The 27,806-nt window shown below is 41.7% G+C and overlaps 1 protein-coding gene and 1 pseudogene across 8 annotated transcripts in view; one reads left to right on the forward strand and one right to left on the reverse strand.

Annotated features, from left to right (window-relative positions):
* The window catches only part of SH3D19 (SH3 domain containing 19), a 207,494-nt gene extending 179,915 nt beyond the window's left edge, over positions 1-27,579 (reverse strand). The window contains exon 1 of one of the 8 annotated variants that reach the window (XM_055385526.2): positions 27,062-27,579. In XM_055385526.2, the coding sequence (XP_055241501.2) occupies positions 27,062-27,173 (112 nt within the window). In that variant the 5' untranslated portion in view covers positions 27,174-27,579. The remainder of the gene's footprint in view (positions 1-27,061) is intronic. The other 7 variants (XM_055385527.2, XM_055385523.2, XM_055385524.2 and 4 more) reach the window with 7 other exon arrangements.
* On the forward strand, positions 2,610-2,707 carry LOC134758413 (uncharacterized; annotated as a pseudogene).
* Positions 27,580-27,806: the final 227 nt, after the last annotated feature.

Below are 27,806 nucleotides of genomic sequence, written 5' to 3' on the forward strand. Positions count from 1 at the left end.
TCAGGGATACTAATGAGAGTATGCAGAAGACAGAAGGATGGAAGCAGAAAGAAGACAGGAATGAAGATGCTACACTGTTGGCTTTGAAGACAGAGCAAGGGGCCATGGGCCAGGCAATACAGGTGGCCTCTAGGAGCTAGAAACAGGATTCTCCCCTAGAGTCTACAGATGGAATGCAGTCCTGCCAGTACCTTGATTTTAGCTCAGTGAAATTGATTTTAGACTTTAGACCTCCAGAATTACAGAATAATAATTTTTTTTTTTTTTTTTTTTTGAGACAGAGTCTCGCTCTGTCGCCAGGCTGGAGTGTAGCTCGGCACACTGCAACCTCCGCCTCCCGGGTTCAAGAGATTCTCCTGTCTCAGCCTCCTGAGTAGCTGGGACTACAGGCGCCCGCCACCATGCCCAGCTAATTTTTGTATTTTTAGTAAAGAGGAAGTTTCACCATGTTGGCTAGGATGGTCTCAATCTCCTGATCTCGTGATCCTCCCGCCTCGGCCTCCCAAAGTGCTGGAATTACAGGCGTGAGCCACCGCGCCCAGCCAAATTCATGTTGTTTTAAGCCACTAAATTTGTAGCTAATTTGTTATAACAGCAATAGGAAACTAAATGCAGACATTTTAGATTTGAGAGGCCTATTAGATATCCAAGTAAAGATGCTGAATAGGCAGTCTAGAGTTCAGAAGAGAGGGCAGGACTAGAGAAATAAAAGCATAACAATCTGTTTGAATCATGGACCCTCTTCTCCACATCACCTTTAACACTGCATCCAAGAAAGCACTCATGCACATTTACAATATTTTTTATATAATTTCAAGATGTTCAAGAATTCCCTATATTCACAGAACTCCCAGAACATTATATATAATCACAAAGCAGCCTATTCTAACCCCAGTAAGATTGCTGCCTCCCTACGGAGGAAGAAACTGAATATCATTTCACTTCAAAAAACTTAAAAACCTCTTTTCCACTTCTACTTATTAAAACAAAAAACAAAATGTCACAGAAATCCTTATATAAAAAGTTCAAATCCCCCACATAATCATAGTGTTCCTCACCATCACCCTCTAACATTTCTTCTCATACTTAAGGATTTGGTCATGGTCAATATGCCACTGATTCCTTTTTAAATGTTTAAAATCTTGCTTGTTAAAATTAAGCTTGCTTTTTAAAATTAGTTTATGATAACAGAAAGCTATGGTTGCAACTACTGCAAAGCTTCAGAGTTCAGAGGTTTGATTAATTTTATTAAAAATTCCATATTACTAGGTTAGATAAAAACAAAAAATAGCAATTGGTTGATCAAAGAAATCTGTATCAACACATTTTAAATAATGAAAACATTGTGGCCTTAAAAAATTAAAATCATGGCTGGGCGCAGTGGCTCACGCCTGTAATCCCAGCACTTTGGGAGGCCGAGGCGGGCGGATCACCTGACGTTGGGAGTTCGAGACCAGCCTGACCAACATGGAGAAACCCTGTCTCCACTAAAAATACAAAATTAGCCTGGCGTGGTGGCGCATGCCTGTAATCCCAGGTACTGGGAAGGCTGAGACAGGAGAATCGCTTGAACCTGGGAGGCGGAGATTGCGGTGAGCCGAGATTGCGCCACTGCACTCCAGCCTGGGCAACAAGAGCGAAACTCCGTCTCAAAAAAAAAAAAAAAAAAAAAAAATTAAAATCACTGTAGCATCTTCAAAGCCAAGTATTTGGATTTTAGGACAAATCTCCTATTCCCTTATGAGTTCAATGAAGTTATTTTAATTTCTGGAACAGAGGGCTAATATGAAAGACCTCAAGGAGACAGTACCATAAACAAGAAAAAAATGCACTTGTGTCTCACATTCTTTTTATCCAGAGGCTGCTGAGTCATACAAGGAAAAATATGTTAACCCATTTAAAGAGGTCCAATAAACAACTAGTTCCAAAATAGGCCTATTTTAAACTTCTAAAAACAGGTTGCAGAGAAAGAAATAAAACCAATGTCGGCCGGGTGTGGTGGCTCACGCTTGTAATCCTAGCACTTTGGGAGGCCAAGGCGGGCAGATCACCTGAGGTCGGGAGTTTGAGACCAGCCTGATCAACATGGAGAAACCCCATGTCTACTAAAAATACAAAATTAGCCAGGCGTGGTGGTGCATGCCTGTAATCCCAGCTACTCGGGAGGCTGAGGCAGGAGAATTGCTTGAACCCAGGAGGTGGAGGTTGCAGTGAGCCGACATCATGCTATTGCACTGCAGCCTGGGCAACAAGAGTGAAACTCTATCTCAAAAAAAAAAAAAAAAAAAAAAAAAAATGTCAACCCAGCTTTCTTTACAGCCCAATGGTAAGCCCTTCTGAGAAGGAACAACCTATTGAGCAGCAGGATGGGAGCATTGTGCATTGGACTATGCGTGATACTATACACATCAGCTTTGCACAATTTTTTTTAAATCAAGTGTTTGAGTCTCTACAAATGAAAAAAACATTTAGCAAATACTGAGTTCATAAAATATGCTCTAGGGAAAAAATTTCTAGAAGATTATATTTTTAAAGCCATGTAAGCTGAGTGTAAATGGACAGAACTAGGAATAATAAAAAAAATAAAGGGAATGAAAGGTAGTATGGCCATGTGCTCACATCAGCAACATGTATACTAAAGTTGGAAAGATACCGAGATTAGCATGGCAAGGGTGACATGCAAATTCATCAAGCATTCCTTTTTTTTTTTTTTTTTAAGGTGTATGGCCATGTTAAGAAATTTGAGCTTTTAGGCGGAGGTATAATGTACAAACCACTGAAATGTTTTAATTCAGGGAAATAACATGATCAGTTTGTGTTTTATAAAAATTGCTTTGGTGGTTGTATAGAGAATGGATTAGAGAAACAAGTCAGGACACAGAATGGCCAGTTTCCAGTCTGTTGCAAACAGCCAGAGGTACCTGGAACAGGACAGTGGCAATGAAGATGGAGACAAGTAGACAGAATCAGGACCTACATCAGAGATAGATTTAATAGAATCTGGTAATTGACTGACTATATGTAGGCAATTGTGTTGAGGGAAGAAGTTAAGTACTTCACCCAGCTTTCTGGCTTGGGCAACTTGTGGTGTCTGTCATTCAATGAGATATAGAACCTTGGCACAGAAATAGTTTAGAGGTAAGAAATGTAAGCGATACGGTTTGGATCTGTGTCCCCACCCAAATCTCATGTCAAATTGTAATCCTCAAGTTGGAAATGGGGCCTGATGGGGGGTGATTGGATCATGGCAGTAGCTTCTCCATGGTTTAACACCATCCCCCATTGGGGCTGTTCTCACAACAGAGTTCTCGTGAGATCTGCTTGTTTTTATTTATTTATTTGAGACAGAGTTTTGCTCTTGTTGCCCAGGCTGGAGCGCAATGGCGCAATCTCGGCTCACCACAACCTCCACCTCCCAGGTTCAAGCAATTCTCCTGCCTCAGCCTCCTGAGTAGCTGGGATTACAGACATGTGCCACCACAACCAGCTAATTTTGTATTTTTAGTAGAGACAGGATTTCTCCATGTTGGTCAGGCTCATCACCAACTCCCAACCTCAGGTGATCCGCCCGCCTCAGCCTCCCAAAGTGCTGGGATTACAAGCGTGAGCCACCATGCCTGGCCAGAGATCTGCTTGTTTTAAAGGTGTGTGGCACTCCCCGCTCTCTCTCTTCCTCTTGCTCTGGCCATGTGAAGATGTGCCTGCTTCCCAACTTCGCCTTCTGCCATGATTGAAACCTCCCTGAGGCCTCCCCAGCCATGCTTCCTGTACAGCCTGCAGAATCATGAACCAATTAAACCTCTTTTTAAAAGAAATTACCCAGTTTCAGTTATTTCTGTATAACAGGGTGAGAATGGACCAATACAATAAGTTAAAGATATCAAGACTCTACAAAAAGGAAACCCAAAGGCACATTACATTCTTACATTGAGCATTAAATAAGCAAACTGAGAGAACTACAATATATTCCAAAAGCTCCCTGGGCTAATTTCTAGTGACTATTATTTGCAAGGAGTTTATGAAGAATAACACACAAAGAGGTCCAAAACCAAGTTTTTTGCCATGAGTTTTGGTCTGCTAAAACTAGCAAGCCCTTAAGAAGGCTGTGGTAGATGACTTTGTTGTTCCCAATGATTCACTGCCCTCTGTGTAAAAAGATTATCCAGCCACTCAAGGTACCATGTAACTTGCAGGACCGCCACACCATTAATGTCAGGTTAACCAAAGAAGTGAGTAGAAGTGATACATGCCACTTCTGAGCATCGTTATAAACACTGGTACATGCTTTGCTATCTTTTTCCCAAATAGGGATTGCTCCTTCGGCCAGAATCCCAGAATGAGCACCACAGGTGAGGCTGAGCTACATCTCACCAGTTGAATATAACTGTTACACAATACTGAGCTCTAGAGGTTGTTTGTAATCACAGCATTAACAACAAAATATGACAGGTACTGGTGTCTAACAAATAAGAATGTATGACTTATTGGTGTTTCCCTCTTCAAGTCAAATTTTTCTGGTGATTTGTTAAGAAGAAACCTGATGAAAAAAATAGTTGGCCTAAGTATTCCAAAACTAGAACAAAGAATTTTGAACCTGAAAAGAAACTTGGTAGGAGTTAGCAAACTTTTTCTGTAAAGAGTGAGATAGTAAGTATTTTAGGCTTGCAGACCACGTGGACTTTGTTGCAATGACTCAACTCTGCAGATGTAGGAAAAAACGACTATAGACAATGAAACTTTATTCACAAAAACAGTCAGTGAGCCTGGGCTCTGGGTCTAAATCTTTCATACTGTCAATGAAGAATCTGAGAGATTAAATCAAGGTCATATAGCAGGCTAGTGGGAGGTTGAGCATTAGAATACATGTCTTCTGAAAACCAAATACTGCATGTTCATAGGTGGGAACTGAACAATGAGAACACTTGGACACAGGGTGGGGAACATCACACACCAGGGCCTGTCGTGGGGTGGAGGAAGGGGGGAGGGATAGCATTAGGAGATATACCTAATGTAAATGACGAGTTAATGGGTGCAGCCACCAACATGGCACATGTATACATATATAACAAACCTGCATGTTGTGCACATGTTCCACAGAACTTAAAGTATAAAAAGAAACAAGAAAAAAAGAATGCATGTCTTCTGAATCTAGTCCTCTAGAACAGGTTCTGTTGGGTCACAAGATGGAGATGAAATACACACAATAAATAAAGCAGGGAATGCTAAAGATAGGTTTTGATTATGTTAAACAGCTTTCAACAGTTTGGTTATAAATGAGGATTTGCTTTTCGAGTGATTATAGCTTTCACGAAAAGAAGTAAATGTCATGAGACCAAACAGGTAAACAAATGATAAATTAGCCAGTGTTTTGAAAAATGATCTTCAGAGGAAACACAATTATATACTCCTTCCAACCACCATTTTCTTGAATAGATTATCGATCATTTCTTTTATTAACAGGATGGCATTTGCTATGATTATTACAGTAATTCATTTTAGGGAAAAATAGGTTTTTAAAAATACCATAATATGAGCAAGAAATATACTGGACCAGCAGCCAATTATTTCTCACAGTATTTTAAATTTATTTTTATTTAATTTTGAAAGTAATAAACATTCATTGTAAGTAACTGAAACAATACAGAAGTATAAAGTGACACACTCCAGGCCCTCCTCGATTCCACTCCCCAGAGTATTAGCCATACATTATTTTTTAACATGGCTGATTTGTTCAGAACGGTGCAGTAAAGCTACTTCCTCTGAGCCACTTTAACAACAAAGAGGAATATAGAGTTCCCCTGGCCAGATATCCCTTGGATATCATGTTTTGAAAAGTAACAAAGGGGTTTGGGGTGGTATATGGCCTAGAAATGAGAAAAGTAAGCTGCCCATTCAAGGTCTGAATGAGGGGTTTGAGCCCAGCACTGTAACCAGCTGAGTGAGGCTCCTCTCTATAAAAACACCTTGATAATGCTACTGTAGAATGTAGAAAAACTTAAAAATGGGTTAAGAGTATCCCTACCTTCTCTCGCTCTCTCATTTTTTTTTTTTAAACTTGGGCTGGTTTACTCATAAAAGCAGATTTTTTTTTTTTTTTTAAGAGATAGGGTCTCACTCTGTTGCCCAGGCTGGATTCAAACTCGTAGGCTCAAGCAATCTTCCCACTTCAGTATCCTGAGTAGCTGGGACTAGAGGCACATACTACCCAACCCAGCTCTGATTATCTTAATCAGTTTTTTTCTTTAAGCCATATTTGACATATCTGAGTGACATCAGAAAAAATGGCAGAGTTAAGACCTCCAAGAGTCTATCCCTCCATAAAAGCAATAAAAAGCTGATAGAAACTGGCAGAATCAACTTTTCAGAACTCTAGAAACTAACCAAAAGCTTGTAGCAACTAATGAAACACTGAATCCAGAAAAACTAGCTGGATTTTGGTTAGAATATTGAGCTTTGTGGCATTTTTAACTTACCCTGGTCCCTTCCCTCTTCCCAGCTCAGTGGGAACCTTAAAAATGTTAGCCTGCATTCCTGGTACCAATATCAGGACTAGAGGGAACAAAACCAACCTTATTCACAAAGAACTGTAATAATTTGTCTTGACCTGTCTGGTTTCTCCCTGGAGAAGACTTTCTTTTACCTTACCTAATTTGGAATTATCAGTGCAAAAGTGGCTAGCTAGAGGGCACTTGCTGAAAACACTGACAAGCAAATAAATATATTAGTTGCTGCTGCACAAGAATAACAGTTGGGGCAAACAATAAGCTAACCAAAAAGGTTGGGAAGATAGGCTAGAGAATGAGATGGTTTGAGGAATACAGGCTTTGAATAGCTCCCACATATTCCCGGGAATCTAGAAGGCCAACTGTATTACCAGGATGGGCATATGCTCAGAAAAGACCTGAGAAGGCCCTAAGCTGCCACCTCTGGCTGACTGTCAGAATATGCACAAAGAAGTAAAGGCAAAGCAGAGTTGTAAACTGCCTGTCTGAGTACTGAAGGTGTGTCAAAACACAACAGAGCCCATCTACATAAGCTGGGAGGTTCTTTTTGGTTCTAGGCATAAAACAAAACAAAACAAAACAAAACAAAAACCTCTGTCCAATCACTAGCTGACCACTAAGCTAATGAAACTGAAACTTCAGTGTCATGCATGACAAAGAATATAGGATTTACAAAATTAGTTCAGAGAAGTCACTAAACAAACAACAACAACCATAACAAGCAGCAATAACAAACCCTGGGAAGGGAGAAGAATCTGATTTCCAGAGCTGTTACATTATAGTATTCAAAATGTTCAGTTTTCAACTTGTAAATACAAGGTATGCAAAGAAATAAGAAATATGGCCTGTACACAGAAAAAAAAGTAATCAATACAAACTGTTCTTTCTGAGGAAGCCCAGATGCTGGATTTACTAGACAAAGACTTTATACTTCTGTATTATTGTTTGGGGAGCTCTTTATGTATTCTACATTCAAATCTTTTGTTGGATATATGATTTGAAAATATTTTCTCCTAGTCTGTAGCTTATCTTTTTATTCTATTTAACAGTGTCTTTAGCTCTTTGAACATATATAAACAACCCAATTTTTAAATGTGCAAAGATTGGAACATTCTTCCCCAAAGATGACATATGGATAGCAATTAACCATATGAATAGATGGTCAATATCATTAGCCAAAAGGAAAACGTAAATTAAAATTACAATGAAATATCACTATACCTCTATTAAAATGGCTAAAAACAAACAAATAAACAAAAACTAGAAAAAATCTAGCAGCATCAAGTGCTGGTGAGAATGCAGAACAATGAGAACTCTCATACATTGCTAGTGATAACACATAACAGGATAGCCACTCTGGAAAACAGTTTGGAAATTTATTATAAAGTTAAATTTATATTTACCATATGACCCAGCAAACCTGTACACAAATGTTTACAGCAGCTTATTAATAATCATCAAATACTGAAAACAATCTAAATATCCTTCATCAGGATATTGTGTACCAGCATAAACAAACTGGTACACTCACACAATAGACTACTACTCAGCAGTAAAACAGATCAAACTATTGATATAGTAACAAAATGAATGAATGTCCAAGGCATTCTCAGGAGTAAAAGAAGCCCGTCTCAGAGGTTATATATTAATACTTTATGAATTCATTTATTTAATATTCTAGGAAAGGCAAAATTATACAGACAGGGAGCAGATCATTGGTTGCCAGTGGAAAGGCGTGCAGAGAAGGTCTGACTACAAAGGCAACCCAGGGAATTTCCAGGTGATGTAACTGTTCTGTATGGTGACTATGGTAGTTGCCACAAGAAACTACATGTGTAATAAAATTCATAGAACTGTTCACCAAAAAGAAGCCAATTTTACTGTATGTACATTTAAAAATTAAAGAAGAAAAGACTACAGGGATTCAAATCTCAGCTGCACTTAACTTCTGTTTACGTCATTTTTCTTATTTTAATAACAGGATGACAAAAGAACCTGCCTTCCAGGATTGTTAGGGGAATTACAGGAGTTCCTGACATATATGTAGTATAAATAAATGATTGATGAATATTTTATTCAGATATGCTAAAAAGTTGGTACTTTTTTAAAAAGTCGGTACTTTTTAAAAAAGTCTACTACAGGAATAAGTAAGAAAGCTGGAGACTCAACTAAAACAAGGGAAAAAAGAATATTGGAATTAAAACCCCAATTCTTCATTAACTTCATTAAACATTCATTGGAAACCTATGAGGTGAGCAATACCAAATTACATTCTACAAGGTTTGCAAAACCCATGTGCTCAAGGAGCTATTGAAAGGTTTGTTCTAAATGCTACGTAAGTACTCATCATTAAATTTAACACTAGTAGCAAATGCGCTGTAATTAAGGTTTAGTACTAAATGTTCAGTGTCACTGTCCCTTTCCTGAAAAGGCTGTCAAATGGTAACCACCTTTTTCCAACTCATGAAACGTCAGCAACACTGGACTTGTCCCTCATGTTCAGGCTCTGCATCCCATGTCACTAACTCAGTAGATTCCTTCTCAAATATCTTTATCATCCACTCTCCCGCATCATTCCTTACAATTTTCAGGGTTTGGGGTTTTAAAAAGCAGCAGCTGCTGCAAACACTCCTAATGATGACTTCTATCTTTTTAGTGTCTCCCTTCTTACCTGAACAACATGAGCCTTCTTTGGCCAAATATCCAAATCTACATTTAAGCTTCAAAATCCAAATTAATCAGGACCCAAGGTGGCGCAGCCCTCATGAGCCCAAAAAGCCACTCGCGTCTGGGCGCCAACCCTTAGGCTCTGCCTTCCCAGAGTTCCTGGTGCTAGACCCGTCAGGCAGGTGTGTGCCCGCAGGGCCTGACGAAGGGCATCGCGTTCAGGAGTTTGAGGCCTTGCGAGGCCCCTTTGCTGTCTCTGAGGATAGTTGGGAAGGCCTTTGGGCCTGGATTTGACATCCATGAACTGTGCAGCAGCCCAAAGCCTGGGTCAGTTGTATTGACACCAAACGGCAAACATCTAAAGCGCTCGGGACTAACAAAGAAACAGGAAAACGTGAAGTTTTGCATATTAGCATGCGTGGTTTCCCCTCCACAGGGTGAGCCATGAGCAGAAGAGGGATTTGCCTTCCAACCTTGTGTACATAAGAGTTCCAGTTAGAATGAAATGTAATTGAACTAAAAATAAAGACTACATTAAACCATCTTTATTTATTTTATTATTATTTTTTTAGACAGTGTTTTGCTGTTACTGCCCAGGCTGGAGTGCAATGGTGCGATCTCACTGCAACCTCCACCTCCCGGGTTCAAGTGATTTTCCTGCCTCAGCCTCCCAAATAGCTGGGATTACAGGCACGGGCCACCACACCCAGCTAATTTTTGTATTTTCAGTAGAGATGGGGTTTCACCAAGTTGGCCAGGCTGGTCTTGAACTCCTGACCTCAAGTGATCCACCCACCTCGGCCTCCCAAAGTGCTGGGATTACAAGCATGAGCCACCATGCCCAGCCTAAAACATCTTTTAAAAAACTCAAGACTGTCCTATTTGACAGCTATGTACTGAGCACATGTGTCAAGCACTGTTCTGAGTTATGAGGGATATGAACAAAGTAAGCCTCTTCCCTCAGGAATCTCACATTGCTGAAAGTCAGAGTGGTCAGTTTATTCCTGGAGCCTACCAACTTTACCCTCTTTCCATTCTGAGAAAACTTAAGGTACCCCCCACAGGCCCGAGGTCCCATTAGACAAAAGCAATTGCAGGCATTTCTAGGTGAGCCATGTGGGTACCACAAGACTCTGCCATCTTGCCCCAAAGGGACCTGGGATGGGTCTGAAAAGGCAGCTCTCTATGGGTTTGCCATACACCTCCAAGGTAAATGGGCATAAGAACCCTGCTGCAAAAGGCCATCCTGTGCAGAACTGTGGCTGACCAACCTACTTAGAGCCTCTTTCTTGGGGAGGCTGACTGTGAGAAAAACAAAAGACAGCCAATTATTTAGTACCTTAGAAGCCATGGAAGCAGACATCAATAAACTGTAGTGTCACTAACCATAAGGAGCAACAAAGTCATTCCAACTTATTAAAAAATGTTCTCCAGAGTAGCTATTTGCTGTCAGTTTTTTAGAGTTACTCTCATTTTCAAATACCTTCTGAAACTGTTTCCTGCGTCTTTCTTTTTTTTTATTTTTTTAGACGTCTTGCTCTGTCACCCACTATGACTAGAGTGCGGTGGCGCAATCTTGGCTTACTGCAGCCCCCACCTCCTGGGTTCAACAATTCTCATGCTCCACCCTCCCGAGTAGCAGGGATTACAGGTGCACACCACCATGCCCAACTAATTTTTGTATTTTTATTAGAAATGGGGTTTCGCCATGTTGGCCAGGCTGGTCTTGAACTCCTGACCTCAAGTGATTCACCCGCCTTGGTGTCCCAAAGTACTGGGATAACAGGCGTGAGCCACCGTGCCCGGAGATATTTTCCATGTCTTTCAACTTACATGTATATCCTTCCAATAAGCCTCCATCAGCTAAGGTGAGCATGCCCATTTCTTGCAAGCTGAAAGAACATAATGAACACATACAGTGCTTTCCAGTTACTTCAATGATAACTCACTACACCGTTCTTTATGGGGAGCCTACTTAGACTATAAAACAATACAGGAGTTGACTAAAATCCATGTATAAAATTCATGGCGGGACTAAAAAGTTTCTGCAAAGCAAAGGAAAAAATAAAAGGAAACCCATGGAACAGGAGAAAATATTTGCAAACCATATATCTGATAAGGGGTTAATATCCAAAATATATTAGGAACTCGTATTAATAGCAAAAGAAACCCCAGATTTTAAAATGGGCAAAAGATATGAATAGATGTTTTTTCAAAGAAGGTATACAAACACCCAATGGGTACATGAAAAGGTACTCATTACTAACCATCAGGGAAATGTAAATCAAAACCACAATTAGATACCATCTCACATCTGTTAGGATGGGTATTATCAAAAAGTCAGCCAGAGGCTGGGCATGACAGCTCACTCCTGTAATCCCAGCACTTTGGGAGGCCGAGGCAGGAGGATTACTTGAGTCCAGAAGCTCTAGGCCAGCCTGGGCAACACATTGAGACCCAGTCTCTACAAAAAATTTAAAAATTAGCTGGGTATGGTGGCACATACTTGTAGTCCCAGCTACCTGGAAGGCTGAGGTGGGAGGATTTCTTGACCCCAGGAGGTCAAGGCTATAGTGAGCAGAGATGACACCGCTGCACTCCAGCCTGGGTGACATAGCAAGACCCTGTCTCAAAAAGAAAGTCAGCTGAGCATGGTGGCTCATGCCTGTAATCCCAGCACTTTGGGAGGCTGAGGCAGGAGGATAACTAAGACCCTGTCTCAAAAAGAAAGTCAGTTGAGCATGGTGGCTCACGCCTGTAATCCCAGCACTTTGGGAGCCTGAGGCAGGAGGATAACTTGAGGCCAGGAGTTTGAGACCAGCCTGGTTAACACAGCGAAACCCTGTCTTTACAAAAAAAAAAAAAAAAAAAATTACTGGTGGTGCACACCTGTAGTCCCAGCTACTCGGGAGGCTGAAGCAAGAGGATTGCTTGAGCCTAGTGGTTTAAGGCTGCAGTGAGCTATGATCACACCACCACACTCCAGCCTGGACAACACAGCAAGACCCTGTTGCACCAAACAAAGAAAAAAAATCGAAAGATATGTGTTGGCAAGGATGTGAAGAAAAGGAAACTCTTGTATGTTGTTGATCGGTGCACTGGTATAGCCATTATGGAAAACAGTACAGAGGTTCCTCAAAAAAATTAAAAATAGAACTACCATTCAGCAATGCCACTTCTGGGTATATATCCAAAGGAAATAAATCACTCTCTCTCTCTCTTTTTTTTTTTAGACTCTTGCTCTGTTGCCCAGGCTGGAGTGCAGTGGTAGGATCTCGGCTCACTGCAACCTCCACCTCCCGGGTTCAAGTGATTCTCATGCCTTGGCCTGCTGAGTAGCTGGGACTACAGGTGCACACCACAACACCTGGCTAATTTTTGTATTTTTAGTAGAGACGGGGTTTCACCATGTTGACCAGGCTGGTCTCGAACTCCTGACCTTAAGCGATCCACCCACCTTGGCCTCCCAAAAGTGCTGGGATTACAGGTATGATTCACCATGCCTGGCCAATAAATCCCTATCTCAAAGAGATATCTGCACTCCCATGTTCACTGCAGCATTATTCACAATAGCCAAGATACATAAACAACCTAAGTCTGATGACGAATGAACGGATAAACAAAATGTGGTGTGTGTGTATACATATTATATATGTATACACTTAGGCTGCTTATGTATCTTGGCTATTGTGAATAATGCTGCAGTGAACATGGGAGTGCAGATATCTCTTTGAGATAGGGAGATATATATGTATGTATACATATATACATGTATATATATATATATATACACACACAGTGGAATTTTATTCCGCCTTTAAAAAGAAGGAAATCCAGCCTGGGCAACACAGTGAGACTGCATCTCTACAAAAAAATTATTATAATAATAATTAGCTTGGCATGGTGGTGAGCACCTGTAGTCCCAGCTTCTTGAGATGCTGAGATAGTAGGATCACTTGAGCCCAGGAGGTCAAGGATGCACTGAGCCATGATCATGCCACTGCACTCCAGCCTGGGTGACACAGCAAGACCCTGTTTAGAGAAAAAGAAGGAGGAAATCCTGCCACTTGCGACCACGTGGATGAACCTGGAGGACATTATGCTAAGTGAAATAAGCCAGACACAGAAAGACTAATACTGTGTGATCTCACTTGTATGTGGAATCTAAAAAAGTCAAACTCATGGAAGCAGAGAATAGGCTGGGCATAGTGGCTCACACCTGTAATCTCAGCACTTTAGGAGGCCAAAGTGGGAGGATCACTTGGGACCAGGAATTTGAGGCCAGCCTGGGCAAAATAGCAAGACCCTATCTCTACAAAAACTTTTTTAAAATAAAAAATTAGCAGGGCATGTCCCTGCAGTCCCAGCTACTCAGGAGGCTGAGGTGGGAAGACCATTTGAGCCCGGGAGGTCAAGGCTTCAGTGAGCCGTGATTGCACCACTGCATTACGGCCTGGGCAACAGAGTGAGACCCTGTCTCAAAAATAAAAGAACCAGAGAGCAGAAGGGTGGTTACCAGGAGTTGTGAGGGTAGGGGAAATGGGGAGGTATTATTCAAAGGTCTAAACTTTTAGTCATAAGATGAATAAGTTCTGGAGACCAAGTATATCGCATGGTGACTATAATTAATAATAATGTATTATATTTGAAATTTGCTGAGAGAACTTAAGTATTCTCACTATAAGAAACAAAAAAAAAGGTAGCTATGTGAGGTGGTGGATCCTTTAATCAGCTTGATTGTGGTAATTATTTCACAATGTATACATATATAAAAACATCATGTTGTACATCTTGAATATATTCAATTTTCATTAGTGAATTATACCTCCACAAAGCTGAAAAAGGGGGAAAAAAGAAAAATGCATGATGGATTCTGTTTATTCTGTTTAAATAAAAGTTATCACAACATGAATTACTTAAGATGGAAAAACATAACAGTTCAAATTATAAGAAATCACACTGAAACCAATCAACATCGTATTTTTAAATAGGATACTAAGGCAGTGATTCTCACCTTACATACAACTTTAAAAATCCAGTTCCTCAGCAACTATTCCGGGAGTAATGAATCTGGAAATCTGAGGGTGGGGTCATGAGCACATGTTTTCTTTAAAGTTTCAAAGTTGATTCTGATGTCCTGCCAAGAGTTGAGAAGCCTGGCCCTACAGTAGAGATAACTGAGGGCCTTATTGCTCAAAATGTGGCCCAGGGACCACCAGCAGTGGCATCACCAGGACCTTGTTAGAAATGCAGAGTCGGCCAGGCGTGGTGGCTCACACCTGTAATCACAGCACTCTGGGAGGCCCAGGTAGGCAGATCACATCAGGTCAGGAGTTTGAGATCAGCCTGGCCAACATGGAAGAACCCCGTCTCTACTAAAAATACAAAAATATTAGCTGGGCCTGGTGGTGGGCACCTGTAGTCCCAGCTACTGGGGAGGCTGAGGCAGGAGAATGGTGTGAACCCGGGAGGCGAAGGTTGCAGTGAGCCAAGATTGCACCACTGCACTCCAGCCTGGGTGACAGAGCAAGACTCCATCTCAAAAAAAATAAATAAAGAAAATAAATAAATAAATAAATTAGCCAGATGTGGTGGTGAGCACCTGTAATCCCAGCTACTTGGGAGGCTGAGGTATGGGAATCACTTGACCCTGGGAGGGGGAGGTTGCACTGAGCCGGGATCATGTCACTGTACTCCAGCCTGGGCAATGAGCGAGACTCTGTCTCAAAAAAAAAAAAAAAAAAAAAAAAAAAAGCAGAGTTACAGCTCTACCCAAAACCTACTACATTATATCTGCATTTGAACAAGATCTCCAGGTGATCTGTAGGCAGAACAAAGTCTGAGAAGCACTCTTTAGAGTTCCCATTGCTACAGAGGTGTAAGAAATACCAAACCACGTTATAAAGTTGAATACCTCATGAAACTTCCCATGAAGGAGAAATACGAAAGGAACAAGGTGAGAGATAAAATGTTACTTGTGATATAAAGGAATGTCACATTATTAAGCATCTAATTAAGAGTAATATTCAAATAGAAGTCTGCATATTTTATTTATTTATTTATTTATTTTAGAGATAAGGTCTCACTCTGTCACCCAGGCTGGAGTGCAGTGGTGCAATCATGACTCACTGCAGCCTCAAACACCTGGGCTCAAGCGATCCTCCTCCCTCAGTCTCCTGAGTAGCTGGGACTACAGGCACACACCACTGCGCCCAGCTAATGTATTTTATTTTTTATAAAGTCGGGGTCTTGCTTTGTTGCCCAGGCTGTGCACATTTTAAAACCTGCAGTAACATTCCTTATTCCAAATGAATCCCACTTCCAGACGCACCCTCCACTGGCAATAGTTACACTTTCACTGAGAGTAACGAATCTACCTTGTAATCTCCAGGTAGCTCCAGTAGTCTCCACTGAGCTAGCCTGTATGTTGAGGGGAATCTTTGTGAAGGAATGAAGAAACAAAGGTTGTGGTGGCAAGATAAGACAGGATCATTTACATGGGTGACCCTATGCTGGGGGCCTTCGAGTGTTATGTGAACACCTCTACACTAGTTTCAAAGGACTATTTGGAAATGGTGACATTTATTGCCAGAAAAACTAATTCTCCACATCTTGTACAAACATTTTCTTCCGAGCCCTTTGTTCTTGGCCAGCTCTCAGAGAAAAAGCGGTTAACTATCATCCAGTATAATGATTCCTTGATTAATGTATCTTCTGGAAACAAAGCTCCAGTATAATGAAGGCAGCCATATTGAAAACAAATGAACTCTCAGTCCCATGCAGCAGCCCTGGCATGCATTCTAGGGCTCATCAGCAATGCAATTGTTAATCTACTCAAATGCATCAGAGCAGGGACAACATCACCTCCCTTCACAGCTTCTATTTATTTATTCTGAATGAAGTTGGCACTAGGCAAAATAACAAAACCAGAAAACTATATTCAGATTCTCAAGGCTTCCATTTTGGTACCCTTCCACTTGCCCAAGGATGGCCACAACCACTTCAAAAACTACACATCACACATGAACACTTGAAGTTTACAAGCATGTTCCCCATAATGAGCCTACAGAGTAGTTAGAGCATGAATAATTCCTATTCCAAAGATGTAAAAAAACGGTGGAGCGGGGGCCTCATAAAACCTAACTAACATGTCCAAGGTCACACTACAGTAAAGTACAAAATAGCAATGAGAATCTAGGTATCTTAGGGTAACTTCATTATAACAAAATGTATTACAGCTTGGTGGTAAGAGGAAGGAAACAATAAGATCAAGTTAGAATCTATCAGTTAGGAACTGCCTTCAGCTGCCAGTTGAGGCCTATGATAACAGTGGCTTAAACAAGGTAGAGTTTCTTATTCCTTCCTTCTAAGTAAAGGAGGAGGCAGGCAATCAAAACCCATGTGGTGACTCTATCTAATCAGCAGGGACTGTAGGGCCATCTATTGTTCTGCTCCACTATTCTCAGTGCTTCGGTTCCAACCTCAAAGTAACCTCATGGCCCAGGGTGGCTACTGTGAGCTACACAGCCTTGTTCCTGGTAGGAGGTGGGAGGAAGATGGTAAGGGGAAAAGGGTATTCTGTGCAGTTGAGTGAACCCCCTTTAAAGAACTTTCCTGGCAACCCCATTCAACAACTTTTACTTGTATCTCATTAACAGGCTGGAAGAAGTAGCTTCATAGGTGGGTACATTGCCACATCCAGAAATACAGGGATTCCATTGACCAAAAAAGGAGGAAATGAGGAAAAAAGGAGGCAACCAGGAGTCCATGCTACAGAATCCTATTCTGTCACTCCCTTGCTGTGTGACCTTGAGGAGATTATTCACCCTTTCTAGGCCTCAGGTTCCTCATCTGTTAAATGAAGGAAACGATCACACCTACTGCATAGGATTGGTACCAGGACTAAATGAGAAAAACACACTGAAAACAACTGGAATTGTCTCGGCACCCAGTGAACAATAAATATTAACTTGTTATTTGATTATCTTAGCCCAGTGCTTTCCAAATTCCTTTCCTACCCTAACTTCCCCTCCATTTCCAAAATTGGAAAGGAATTTATATTAGTCATTTGTACCTGCTGACAGAGGACTCTAGTGTAAATGAGTCTTAGTCATAGGTCACCTCAATCAGACAAATGTATTTCATGCCTTTCCTTTCTAATTATACAATGAAATTATCTCCCAGACATCCACACAGATCAGATATTTTGGACAGAATTAGGATGGAGAAATTGAGCTTACATTCTCCAACAGGTGGGGCCTAGAGACAATCCTAATCAGATCTTTGGAGAGACCAAACTAAGGGAGTATTAAAGAATTTAGGCTGGTGCAGTGGTGTGTGGCTGTAATCCCATCTACTTGGGAGGCAGAGGCAAGAAGATCCCTTGAGCCCAGGAGTCTGAGTACAGCCTGAACAACACAGCAAGACCCCATTTCTACAAAAAAAAGGTCTCTCTCATGCAAAATAACTTCTAAAAAAGTATGTAGATACTCTACCCTTAAAGAGGTATAGCATAATTCTTTACTCCTTAAGTGTAGCATAACTCTTACTCCATAGGGACTTCCTTCACTTTCTACAGTATGGAAAGAGAGGAAAAAGGCTTAACTTTTTAAAAAAATTTCTTTTGAAGGACTACTGCAATGGGGTCTTGCAGTTGGGGAGGGAGAGTGGACGCCAATGCCAAAAAGAGTAACTTTCAAGCAGAGAAACTTCACAAGCACTACCTCTGCCAGGTAATCAAGGTCAGTAGAAAAGTCATGATAATAATATATACCCTTGAATTGTGATAAAAATGGCACTTTACCTCTGTGATCTTCCTCTCAAACACCCGTAAGCCAGTTTGATCATGAGAAAAACATCAGACAAATCTCAACAGGGGAACAACATACAAAAATGTGACCAGTACTCTTCAAAACTGTCAGGGTCATCAAAAACAAGGAAGATCTAAGAAACTGTCATAGCCAAGGGGAGCCTCAGGAGATATGACAACTAAATGTAATACAGTCTCCTATACGGGATACTGCAACACAAAAAAGGACATTAAGCAAAAACTAAGGAAATCTGAGTCAAGTATGGAGTTTAATCATACATCAATATTAGTTCATTAATTGTGATGAATCTACCATACTAAGATGCTAATAATCAGGGTGTGGGGTATATGGGAGCTCTTTGTACTATCTTCACAATTTTTCTGTTACTCAAAAAATATTCTAAAAAACATTTAATTTTTTTATTTTTTTCTTAATTCATTTTTTTCCCTTGGTATAACTTGGAACAAATTGTTTTTCCCTTGGTATAACTTGGAACAAATTTTATTTTTAAAAAGAAAAAAGAAAGAAAATAATGGTCCACAGCTCCTACCCTCACCCCCATGAGCCCATCCCCACCACAAGGACAAGCTTACAGTTCCTGAAGGTGAGGCCAACAGCTACTGAGGAGCAAGGACTCGTTCCAGCTGCTTCTAAACAAGGGGGCCAGGCCTCTGCCAGAGCCTTCTCCTTCCTGCCCTGTGTCAAGCTATCCAAGCTTCCTCCTCAACCTTTACCCTGCCCTATGCCCTGAAACTACCTGACACGTATTTTCCTCTTGTACTTAATTGATAGTAGAATTTCCCTCATACACGTCAAGTACTATAAATTCCCCTAGAACACATCCCATGTCTTCCACTGATGAAGGGGAACACTGCCACATTATCAGTGAATGAAGCTGCTATCTTGAAAAGGGGTCGGCATGACAAGTTATGCTAGACAACTTATGCCAATGTAACTGCCCTCACCAGGGAGACACCGTCTTGAGCTTTGCCCCTTTGGCTTCTCCTACACCAGTGGAGCAGTTCACAAGGAGCCCGGGAGAAACTCTCCAAGATCTAACTTAGTACATGGGCAAACTTCTGTAAACTATGTCGGAAGTTATTTTTCTGCTCATCTCCTAATATCATAAAATGTAAAGTTGGAAGCCTCATCCTTTCAATTAATACACCAAAAGCTAAGGCCCAGAAAGATGCTATAAATTGCTGGATGCTACAAAGCTAATTGACAGATGGGATTAGAACCAAGTGTTCAAAGGATTAGTCTCTAAGCACCATTGGATGAAAAGCTGAAATGACCTAAGGGAAAACAGTGAATATGTTGTCCTCAGAATATAATATGCCAGTGAAGTTATAGAACTGCTGGATGACTAGTGTGAGAGAGGGAAAGAAAACAGAACGAAGGGATGCACTCTGGTTAAAAATAGGTCATAGGCTGATCAACTCACCTCTGATTTGCTGAGATCACTTTGAACATAATTGCTTATGTCACAATAATGAGCTTTCAGTGGACAATAAAGAAAAGCTGAACGTTGGCTGGGCACAGTGGCTCACACCTATAATCCCAGCACTATGGGAAGCCGAGGCAGGCACATCACCTGAGGTCAGGAGTTCGAGACCAGCCAGGCCAACTCTGCAAAACCCTGTCTCTACTAACAATACAAAAATCAGCCAATGTGGTCGCAGGCACCTGTAATCCCAGCTACTTGGGAGGATGAGACTACTTGGGAGGCTGAGGCAGGAGAATTGCTTGAACCTGGGAGGTGGAGGTTGTAGTGAGCTGAGATTGTGCCACTGCACTCCAGCCTGGGCAACAGAGCGAGGCTCTTTCTTAAAAAAAAAAAGAAAATAAAAGATGGGCCGGGTGCAGTGGCTCATGCCTGTAATCCCAGCACTTTGGGAGGCTGAGGTGGGCAGGTCACAAGGTCAGGAGTTCAAGATCAACCTGGCCAATACGGTGAAACCCTGTCTCTAATAAAAATACAAAAAAAAAAATTAGCCGGGCATGGTGGCACGTGCCTGTAGTCCTAGCTCCTTGGGAGGCCAAGGCAGGAGAATTGCTTGAACCTGGGAGGCAGAGGTTGCAGTGAGCCAAGATCGCGCCACTGCACTCCAGCCTAGGCGACAGAGTGAGACTTTGACTCAAAAAAAAAAAAAAAGAAAGAAAGAAAAAGAAAAGAAAAGCTGAGCATTATTACCAGGCCATGTTAAAGTAATTCATATGGCTTAAGAAATACCAAAGGAAGAACTAGCCTCAGTCTTTGGGAGTCCTCTAGAATTAAGATATTTCCAAGAGATACATGAACGCCAAAGAAAAGCAACTACATTTGATTATTAAATGATGACACTGCAGATTTACCTTCTTTTTCCTCTGACAACATGAAATTCATAACTATTTCCAAGTGAAGAAAATGCAGACTCAACTGTGAAATATTTTATCAATAATAAGAAAAAGGAGACATAAAATAAGTGCTAATAATTTTATAGGTATTTACTATAGGCTTGGCCATGTTCTAAGGACATTATATACATTAACTCATTTAGTCTTCAAACCCAATGCAATAGGATTTACTATTATTCAAATTTAGAAATATAAATAAAGAATAGAAGCAGAGAGGTTACGTAACTTGTCCAAGGTCACACAGCCAGTGGTCAGCCAAAAAATGAACCAAGACAGTCTGATTCTCTCATGTCAAACTGATACCCACCATGGACTACTTTATATTCTTTATATTCTTAATTATCTTCTTTAAAGTGTAATAGTCTTACCTTCCCTAATTCTATGGCATAGTCTTTAAAAGCAGGGAGCCTATTTTATATATCTCTTTGTATTGCCAGTATTTTAGGCACCATTTTGCATACATTATATTGATGGGGATAACTAGACAGGTCTTTTTTTTCTTTTTGAGACAGAGTTTCACTCTTGTTGTCCAGGCTGGAGTGCAGTGGTGCGATCTCAGTTCACTGCAACCTCCACCTCCCTAGCAAGCGATTCTCCTGCCTCAGCCTCCCGAGTAGCTGGGATTACAGGTGCCCGCCACCACGTCTGGCTAATATTTTGTATTTTTGGTAGATACGGGGTATCATCATGTTGGCCAGGCTGGTCTCGAACTCCTGACCTCAGGTAGTCCACCCGCATTGGCCTCCCAAAGTGCTGGGATTACAGGCGTGAGCCACTGTACCTGGCCCAGGTCTTCTTAAAGAATGTGATGAGTACAGGATTTTTAAACAACATGTAAATCTACTCATAGTTTCCATGGAACTTAAAATAACTTTCTCAAAATAAATTAGACAACTTTGGAATTCTAATAACAAAAAACAGTAAGCTGGTGGTCCAGAGAACTAATGCAGTTTTCAAAACTATCTAACTTAGTAGACAAAGCCACAGACTCTGAGAGGATATGACCTGACATCTTTTATGAATCAACTAAAAAAAACTCTACAACTTGCAACACACAATAGAGGTGACTGAGGTTCAGCTATACCTAGTTGTGTAATTTTAGATAAAACCTTCTAACATTTCTGAGTCTCAGTTTACTCATCTTTAAAATGGGAACAATAAAACTTACCCTCTTCCCTCTCAGTTTGTTGTAAGAATCCAAATGAATGCAGTTGTGAAAGCCCTTCATAAATAGAAAAGCACCACATAAATGTAAAGTACTTCTAGAATACAGCAAGCAGCATACAGGTATAAATGCGTGGAGCATCAATAGTAACTGACTTATATGAGCAGTCAGTGTGATCACCTGGAAAAACATGGACTTCCACTTCAAAAAAAACCTGCATTCAAATCACCATTCCAGTATTTACTAGCTGAGGGACTGTGGATAAGTTGCTTAAATGTTTGTGAGCCTCAGTCTTTTCAATGATAAAATGAAGAAAATAATACCTACCTCACAGGTGATAACATAAAGAAGCACCTGGTACACAGTGAACACAGTGAATGTTCTTCTGTGCCCTCATACTGATGATATTAAAGTTATTTTACTCAAAGCACAACAGACAACAGTTACATCAGTCCTTCCAGGGTTTACCATAAACACATCAAAATATAGAAAGAGTAAATTTATTTAGCATTTAGTAAGCCCTATTATGTGCCTACTACTCTTCCAGATGTTGGGAGGAGGATCCAGAATCTTGTATATCCTCCCTTTGGAGAAATAATATTAAAATGTTGTATATCAGGCAGAGATTCTCAAATCTGTTTGAGAATCTGACGAAAGCTATGGCATTTCTCCCCAAGGAAAGCTACAAAGCTTTTAGGGGACAATAAAGGAGATATAGGAGAATATTTTCATGACCTTGGATAGAAATCATGTTCTTAATGGGGGTGAGGGGGGAAGAGACACAAATTATAAAGGAAAAGATTCATAAATTCATCTATACTGAAATGAAGAATTTCCACATCGAAAGAAACCATAGAGAAAATGAAAAAGTAAGCCAGAGTGGAGGTGGAAGAAGATATTTGTAACACACATAACCAACAAAAGTTGAGATTCCTGGGTAAACAAAGAACTCCAATAAATCAATAAAAAATAATAGGCAAAATGCTGTGGTATGTATTTATACAATGAAAACAAACAACAAAAAAAACAGAACCGGGCACAGTGGCTCACGCCTGTAATTCCAGCACTTTGGGAGGCCAAGGCAGGCGGGTCACCTGAGGTCAGGAGTTCAAGACCAGCCTGGGCAACATGGCAAAACCCTGCCTCTACTAAAAATACAAAAATTAGCTGGGCATGGTGGCATGCACCTGTAGTCCCATCTACTTGGGAGGCTGAGGCAGGAGAAATCACTTGAATCTGGGAGGCAGAGGTTGCAGTGTGCCGAGATTACACCACAGCACTCCAGCCTGGGCAACAGAGCAAGACTCTGTCTCAAAACAAACAAAAACCCACAGCTACATGTAACAATACAAATAAATCTTACAAACTTAATGTTGAGTGAAAAAAGCACCTGGACTAAAGCAGGGATGTTAGTATAAATAACATTATCAGTAGCCTTTATCCTCCCTTCTTCCCCCACCCAAGCTATCCTTCCTCTAGGGTGACTATCCTTGATTTGCCTGGGACTGAGGAGTTTCCATGAATGGGGGACTTTCAGTTTTAAAAGCTGGAAAAGTCCTGGGAAACTGGGAAGAGTTGGTCACCCAATCTCGTCCGCCTATTCCCCCCACCCTCCACTTCTTGCCCTTGGCTAGCACTAACTAACACTAACACAGTGGCACTAACACACCAATCTCAGTTGTGCAGATAGAGATGAAGAATATGCAATCAATAACAGAAAGAAAAAAACCAAGAAACAAAAATGAAGTTGATCATAAATGCCAGGCTGTATAAATCAACCATGAAATCCTTTAAGCTACCGAGAAAACCCACAATGGAAACTAAGTCCTATAAGTTAGCCTGTGGAAATCTCCATGTTTATCTCATGGGTTTTCATCTAATCTACTAAAAAGGACAAATTAGCCAAAGGAACTATTTCTTAGAATTTAACAATCTGTGTTGGGGTGTGATTTCTCTCTTAATTACATGGAGTTTGCAAAGTGCATCATCCTTTTGAACCAGCAACATAAATGTTATCTGGGAATGTGTCAAAAATGAAAATTATCAGGCCCTATCCCAGACCAAGTGATCAGATACTGAGCGTGTACAAGGCCTTCAGGCAATTCAGATACATGTGGCAAAAGTTTGAGAACCACTGGATTAGTGTACCCACATCCTCTCTTCCTTGTTTGTAATGGGCATTTGGTGGATTAGTGAGACACCCCCAAGAATTCAGGTGTTGTGTCTAGCTTTCATATTACCACTCTCTGTCAGGTCAGGCAATTAAGGATCTTGGATACCACCATCAACAGTAAATATTTCACATAGTGCCAGATTTACGACACCTTAGCCTCAGCACATGAAACCCAAACAATGGAATACTCTCTGCTCCCCATTTACTTTCCTATATCTGCTTATTAATCTCATGCATCATGAGCTACTACAGAATTAACCCTCACTGGCCAGGTGCAGTGGCTCACACCTGTAATTCCAGCACTTTGGGAGGCTGAGGTGGGAGCAGTTCGAGACCACCCTGGCCAACATGGTGAAACCCCGTCTCCACTAAAAATACAAAAATTAGCCAGGCATGGTGGTGCACACTTGTAATCCCAGCCACTCTGTAGGCTGAGGCATGAGAATCACTTGAACCTGGGAGGTGACGGTTGCAGTGAGCCATGACCACGCCACTAGACTCCAGCCTGGGAGACAGAGCAAGACTCTGCCTAAATTAAAAAAAAAAAAAATTAACCTTTCCTGAATTGACCTCAGTACTTGATTGCCTATAATTCTGCAAAAAAAAAAAAAAAAAAAAAAATTCAACTGAGCTTTTTATTTATTTTAGAATCATGCTGAAGATATTTTATTACTTTAAAAGCTGGGAAACATAAATACATTTTATAAAGAGGGTGGGCACCAGATCAACTATCATCCTTTGTTGTAAAATAAAATTGTGATTAATCAAACCCAATTTTCTTAACATCATTTTAAAAACACACACACATTTATTTCCTAAGGATGCCCTACAAGGACTGTCCTGTGCTCAGAACCTGCCTGGGGCTCTTGGCCTTTGAATGAAAAGAACTCATTCCAGACTTTTCATAATCTCAAGTCATTACTTGCTTTCTGCTGGGTTGATAAAATACAGGACGATTCCACTTAAATGATCTTAAAAAGGTAAAACTAAACAATATTTTATAGAGATGCATATGTGTATGGTAAAACTGTACAGAATAAAAAGGAAATAATAATCACAAAGGTTAAAAAAATGGTTACATCTAGGGGAGAGAGGCGGCTAAGTCTAGGAGGGATAGGAATCCATTTCTAAGGAACTGACTATATCCTATTTCTTGACTTGAGCATGAGTTACAAGAGTTTTTACTTTATAATTTACAAATTTCATATGTTCTTCTGTATGTAAGTTACAAAAATAAATAAATGCACTTACACAACCACTCCAAAATTTAGCAGGGAGACCAGGAAGAGTTCACAGACTACCTTAAGTCCATAAACCCCAGGTTTATGGTTATCAAGCTAGGTGAAATCAGAGAAAAGGAAACTCTTTAGATTGTAAAATGATAAGGGAAGGAGGGAGCACTGAGAACAGGAAAAGTGAAAAACTGAAAAGGTGATGCAGAAAAAACATGAAGCTTCTGCGTCAGTTCATACCCTCTCACTTGGAGGAGAGCAACATCTAGCACAGACATAACTAACAAATGCCCAAGCTTGGTAAGGAATGTGTTAGTGTCTGAAAAACATGTTAACTAATAAGGGGAAAGTGGAGCTCAGCTTGTAAAGAAATGTAAACTATTAAATAATTTCTTCTAAAAGAAATAAATCCAAAAATCGCAAGTTTAACCCTCTTACTCATTCCATAACATCGTCCTCACACCCTTTAATGGAAAAAGGGCATATAAATGGTTAGAAAACTACAAACACCAATTACTGAATGCAAAAAGTACACAATGTCATGTCTCAGCAAAATATTATCAAAGAACCTAGAAAAGCCTTTGTCAACCTTGAGAAATTAGGGAACTGGTGAAAACTAATTACAAAATGTCATTTCCACCAGCTTTGGAATAAATACACATATTGCAACTAAATGATAAACACACATCTGGATCACATCTAGTCTGAACTCCAAAACAGGTCTTCACTGTACAGTCTCTTGTGAGAGTGAAGCTTTCTGCTGAAGGTAACAGGAATCTAAGGTGGCCTACCCTGTTTAAATCCATAGGTCAGACATGGCGGTATATCTTTGTAAAGCTTTTTCATTGTACTCTTGCAAGAAATATTCACTTATATCCAGCAACTATTCATTATTTCACGAGGTTTGGGTTTACACTGAACAAAATTACCAATTATGTTCAAAACTGGTGTTCATATAGACAGCCAAATGCCTTATTTTGATGAAAAGTTGTAGTAATGAGCATGGAGAATTATTTTTATGTTCCAAGATTCTACCAAAGGCATTAAATTGACTATTTCTTCAAGATGTTCTTCTCAAGTTTTCCTTTCATCCTACTTTCTACCCTCCATTTGTTCCGCACAGATACAATATCTTCTCTATTTTTCCAACTTTCTCTTAGTGGTTAAGGGAGTCACACAGAAAAGCTTCTCCACTGCATGGAATATTCGCTATATTCCACTTTATAATGAGGCTCTCAGTGAATCGTTCTCCTCCGACTCTCTCACTTCCCTATCTCCCTTTTGTTGCCAGTCCCCCTAGGTTTGTTCTTCCCCCTTGTTTTCAGATAACTCGGATTACCCAGTTTGAACCAAAGGCCAAAGAATGTCCTCTCTATTATGTTTGACTGAAAAGCCGCCCGGAAGAGGGAAGGGGTGTGGATCTACACTTATTCACTCTTTCACTAATGTGCCAAACTATTTGATCCGTGCCGCTTTTGTGTACCCAAAACACAGTATCATAAAAGTAATTACAGGCCCGAAAATGATTCTCAGCCCAAATGAATGGCCTTTTGGAATGCTATATTCTGGACTTCTCTTTGCGTGGGGGAGGGTCTCACAACTAACGAAAACAAGTCCTACAGAAAACTGGTGAGGTCGACGGCTGGGGGAGGGAGGGAGGGGGGTCACAGGTCCGAAGTGCAAGGGACGCCGAAACAGGACTTGCCTCAGTTATGAGCACGTGCTCTGACCTGGCTGCGGCGGCGCAGGCAAACCCCTCGGAAGGTGTCGTTGTCCACCGAGACGGCCACTGGCCTCTGACTCATCCAGAGATAAGTCATCAACCAGGCCACAAGTCCCAAGCCAGCAGCTCCTGGATTTAGTGTGCACGGAAAATTTGGAGTTTCAGCTGTACGACCACTAGCAGTTAAAGACGGGTCTGAATTTCCTCGGGCTCGGCCGGAAAGTGAGGATGGTGATGGAAAGGCCACCCTCCCCGAGTCTGGCCTCTGAGAGTTAAAGAAGCCGGTCCCATCCCGGCGCGTGAAGGAGCTGCCGCTGTGTGGGGCAGGACCCGAGCGACCCCAGAGCGCGCAGCTCTGGGTCCCCGCCGCCCCGTCCCCCGCGCCTCTCACCTGCGGCCGAGTGGCCCGAGAGCGCACGGCCCCGGGCGCGGCGCTGGCCACCAAGTTCGCGGCGCTCGCGTAGCTCTTCCTCCTCGTCCTCCCGCCGCCGGCCCTCAGCCATGGGCGAGGCGCGGGGCGCAGCCGCGGGATGGCCGGCGAGCTGCGGCCCCGGCGCCCCAGAACGCCGGCACCCGGCGCCCCACGCCACCGCCCTCAGGCCGGGGGGAAGGCGGCTCCCGGAGAGGAGGCGTCGGCGGCGGCTGTGGAAATGGCCACCTCCGCTAACTCCACCTGCAGCCGGCCGGGCAGCGGCAGGGCGCGGGCCGAGCCGATTCCCCGCCTCCTTGCGGCGTCCCGGCGGCCTCTTAATCCCTGGCCTTTCCCACTCCCACTCCCGCTCTCTTCCCCCTTCCTCTTTGCCTTCCCCGCCCCGTAGAGCTCCACCGCGGATCGGGCGGGTTCGGGCCTGGCCTCGCCTCCTCAGGGAGGGGTTATCGGCCCCTAAGGCCTTCCCACAGCCACACACGCTGGAAACACCAGCTCGACCCAAACAAACGTGTGCAAAATAAATAAACGGGATAGGAAGAGGGGAAAGAGGAGGTGACCTGGCCTCTTCCTGCCTTTTCACGATATTCCAGTGTCAACAGGAAACCCATTTGTTTGACACTTAAACAAAAAGAGGAGGAACCCGACCGGGGCCGAACTGGGAGAGATGGGACAGCTGGGAGCTGCTGAACTTTGGAACAAACTTGGC

Source organism: Gorilla gorilla, chromosome 3 (assembly GCF_029281585.2).
Source record: "Gorilla gorilla gorilla isolate KB3781 chromosome 3, NHGRI_mGorGor1-v2.1_pri, whole genome shotgun sequence".
Classification (NCBI taxonomy): Eukaryota; Metazoa; Chordata; class Mammalia; order Primates; family Hominidae; genus Gorilla; species Gorilla gorilla.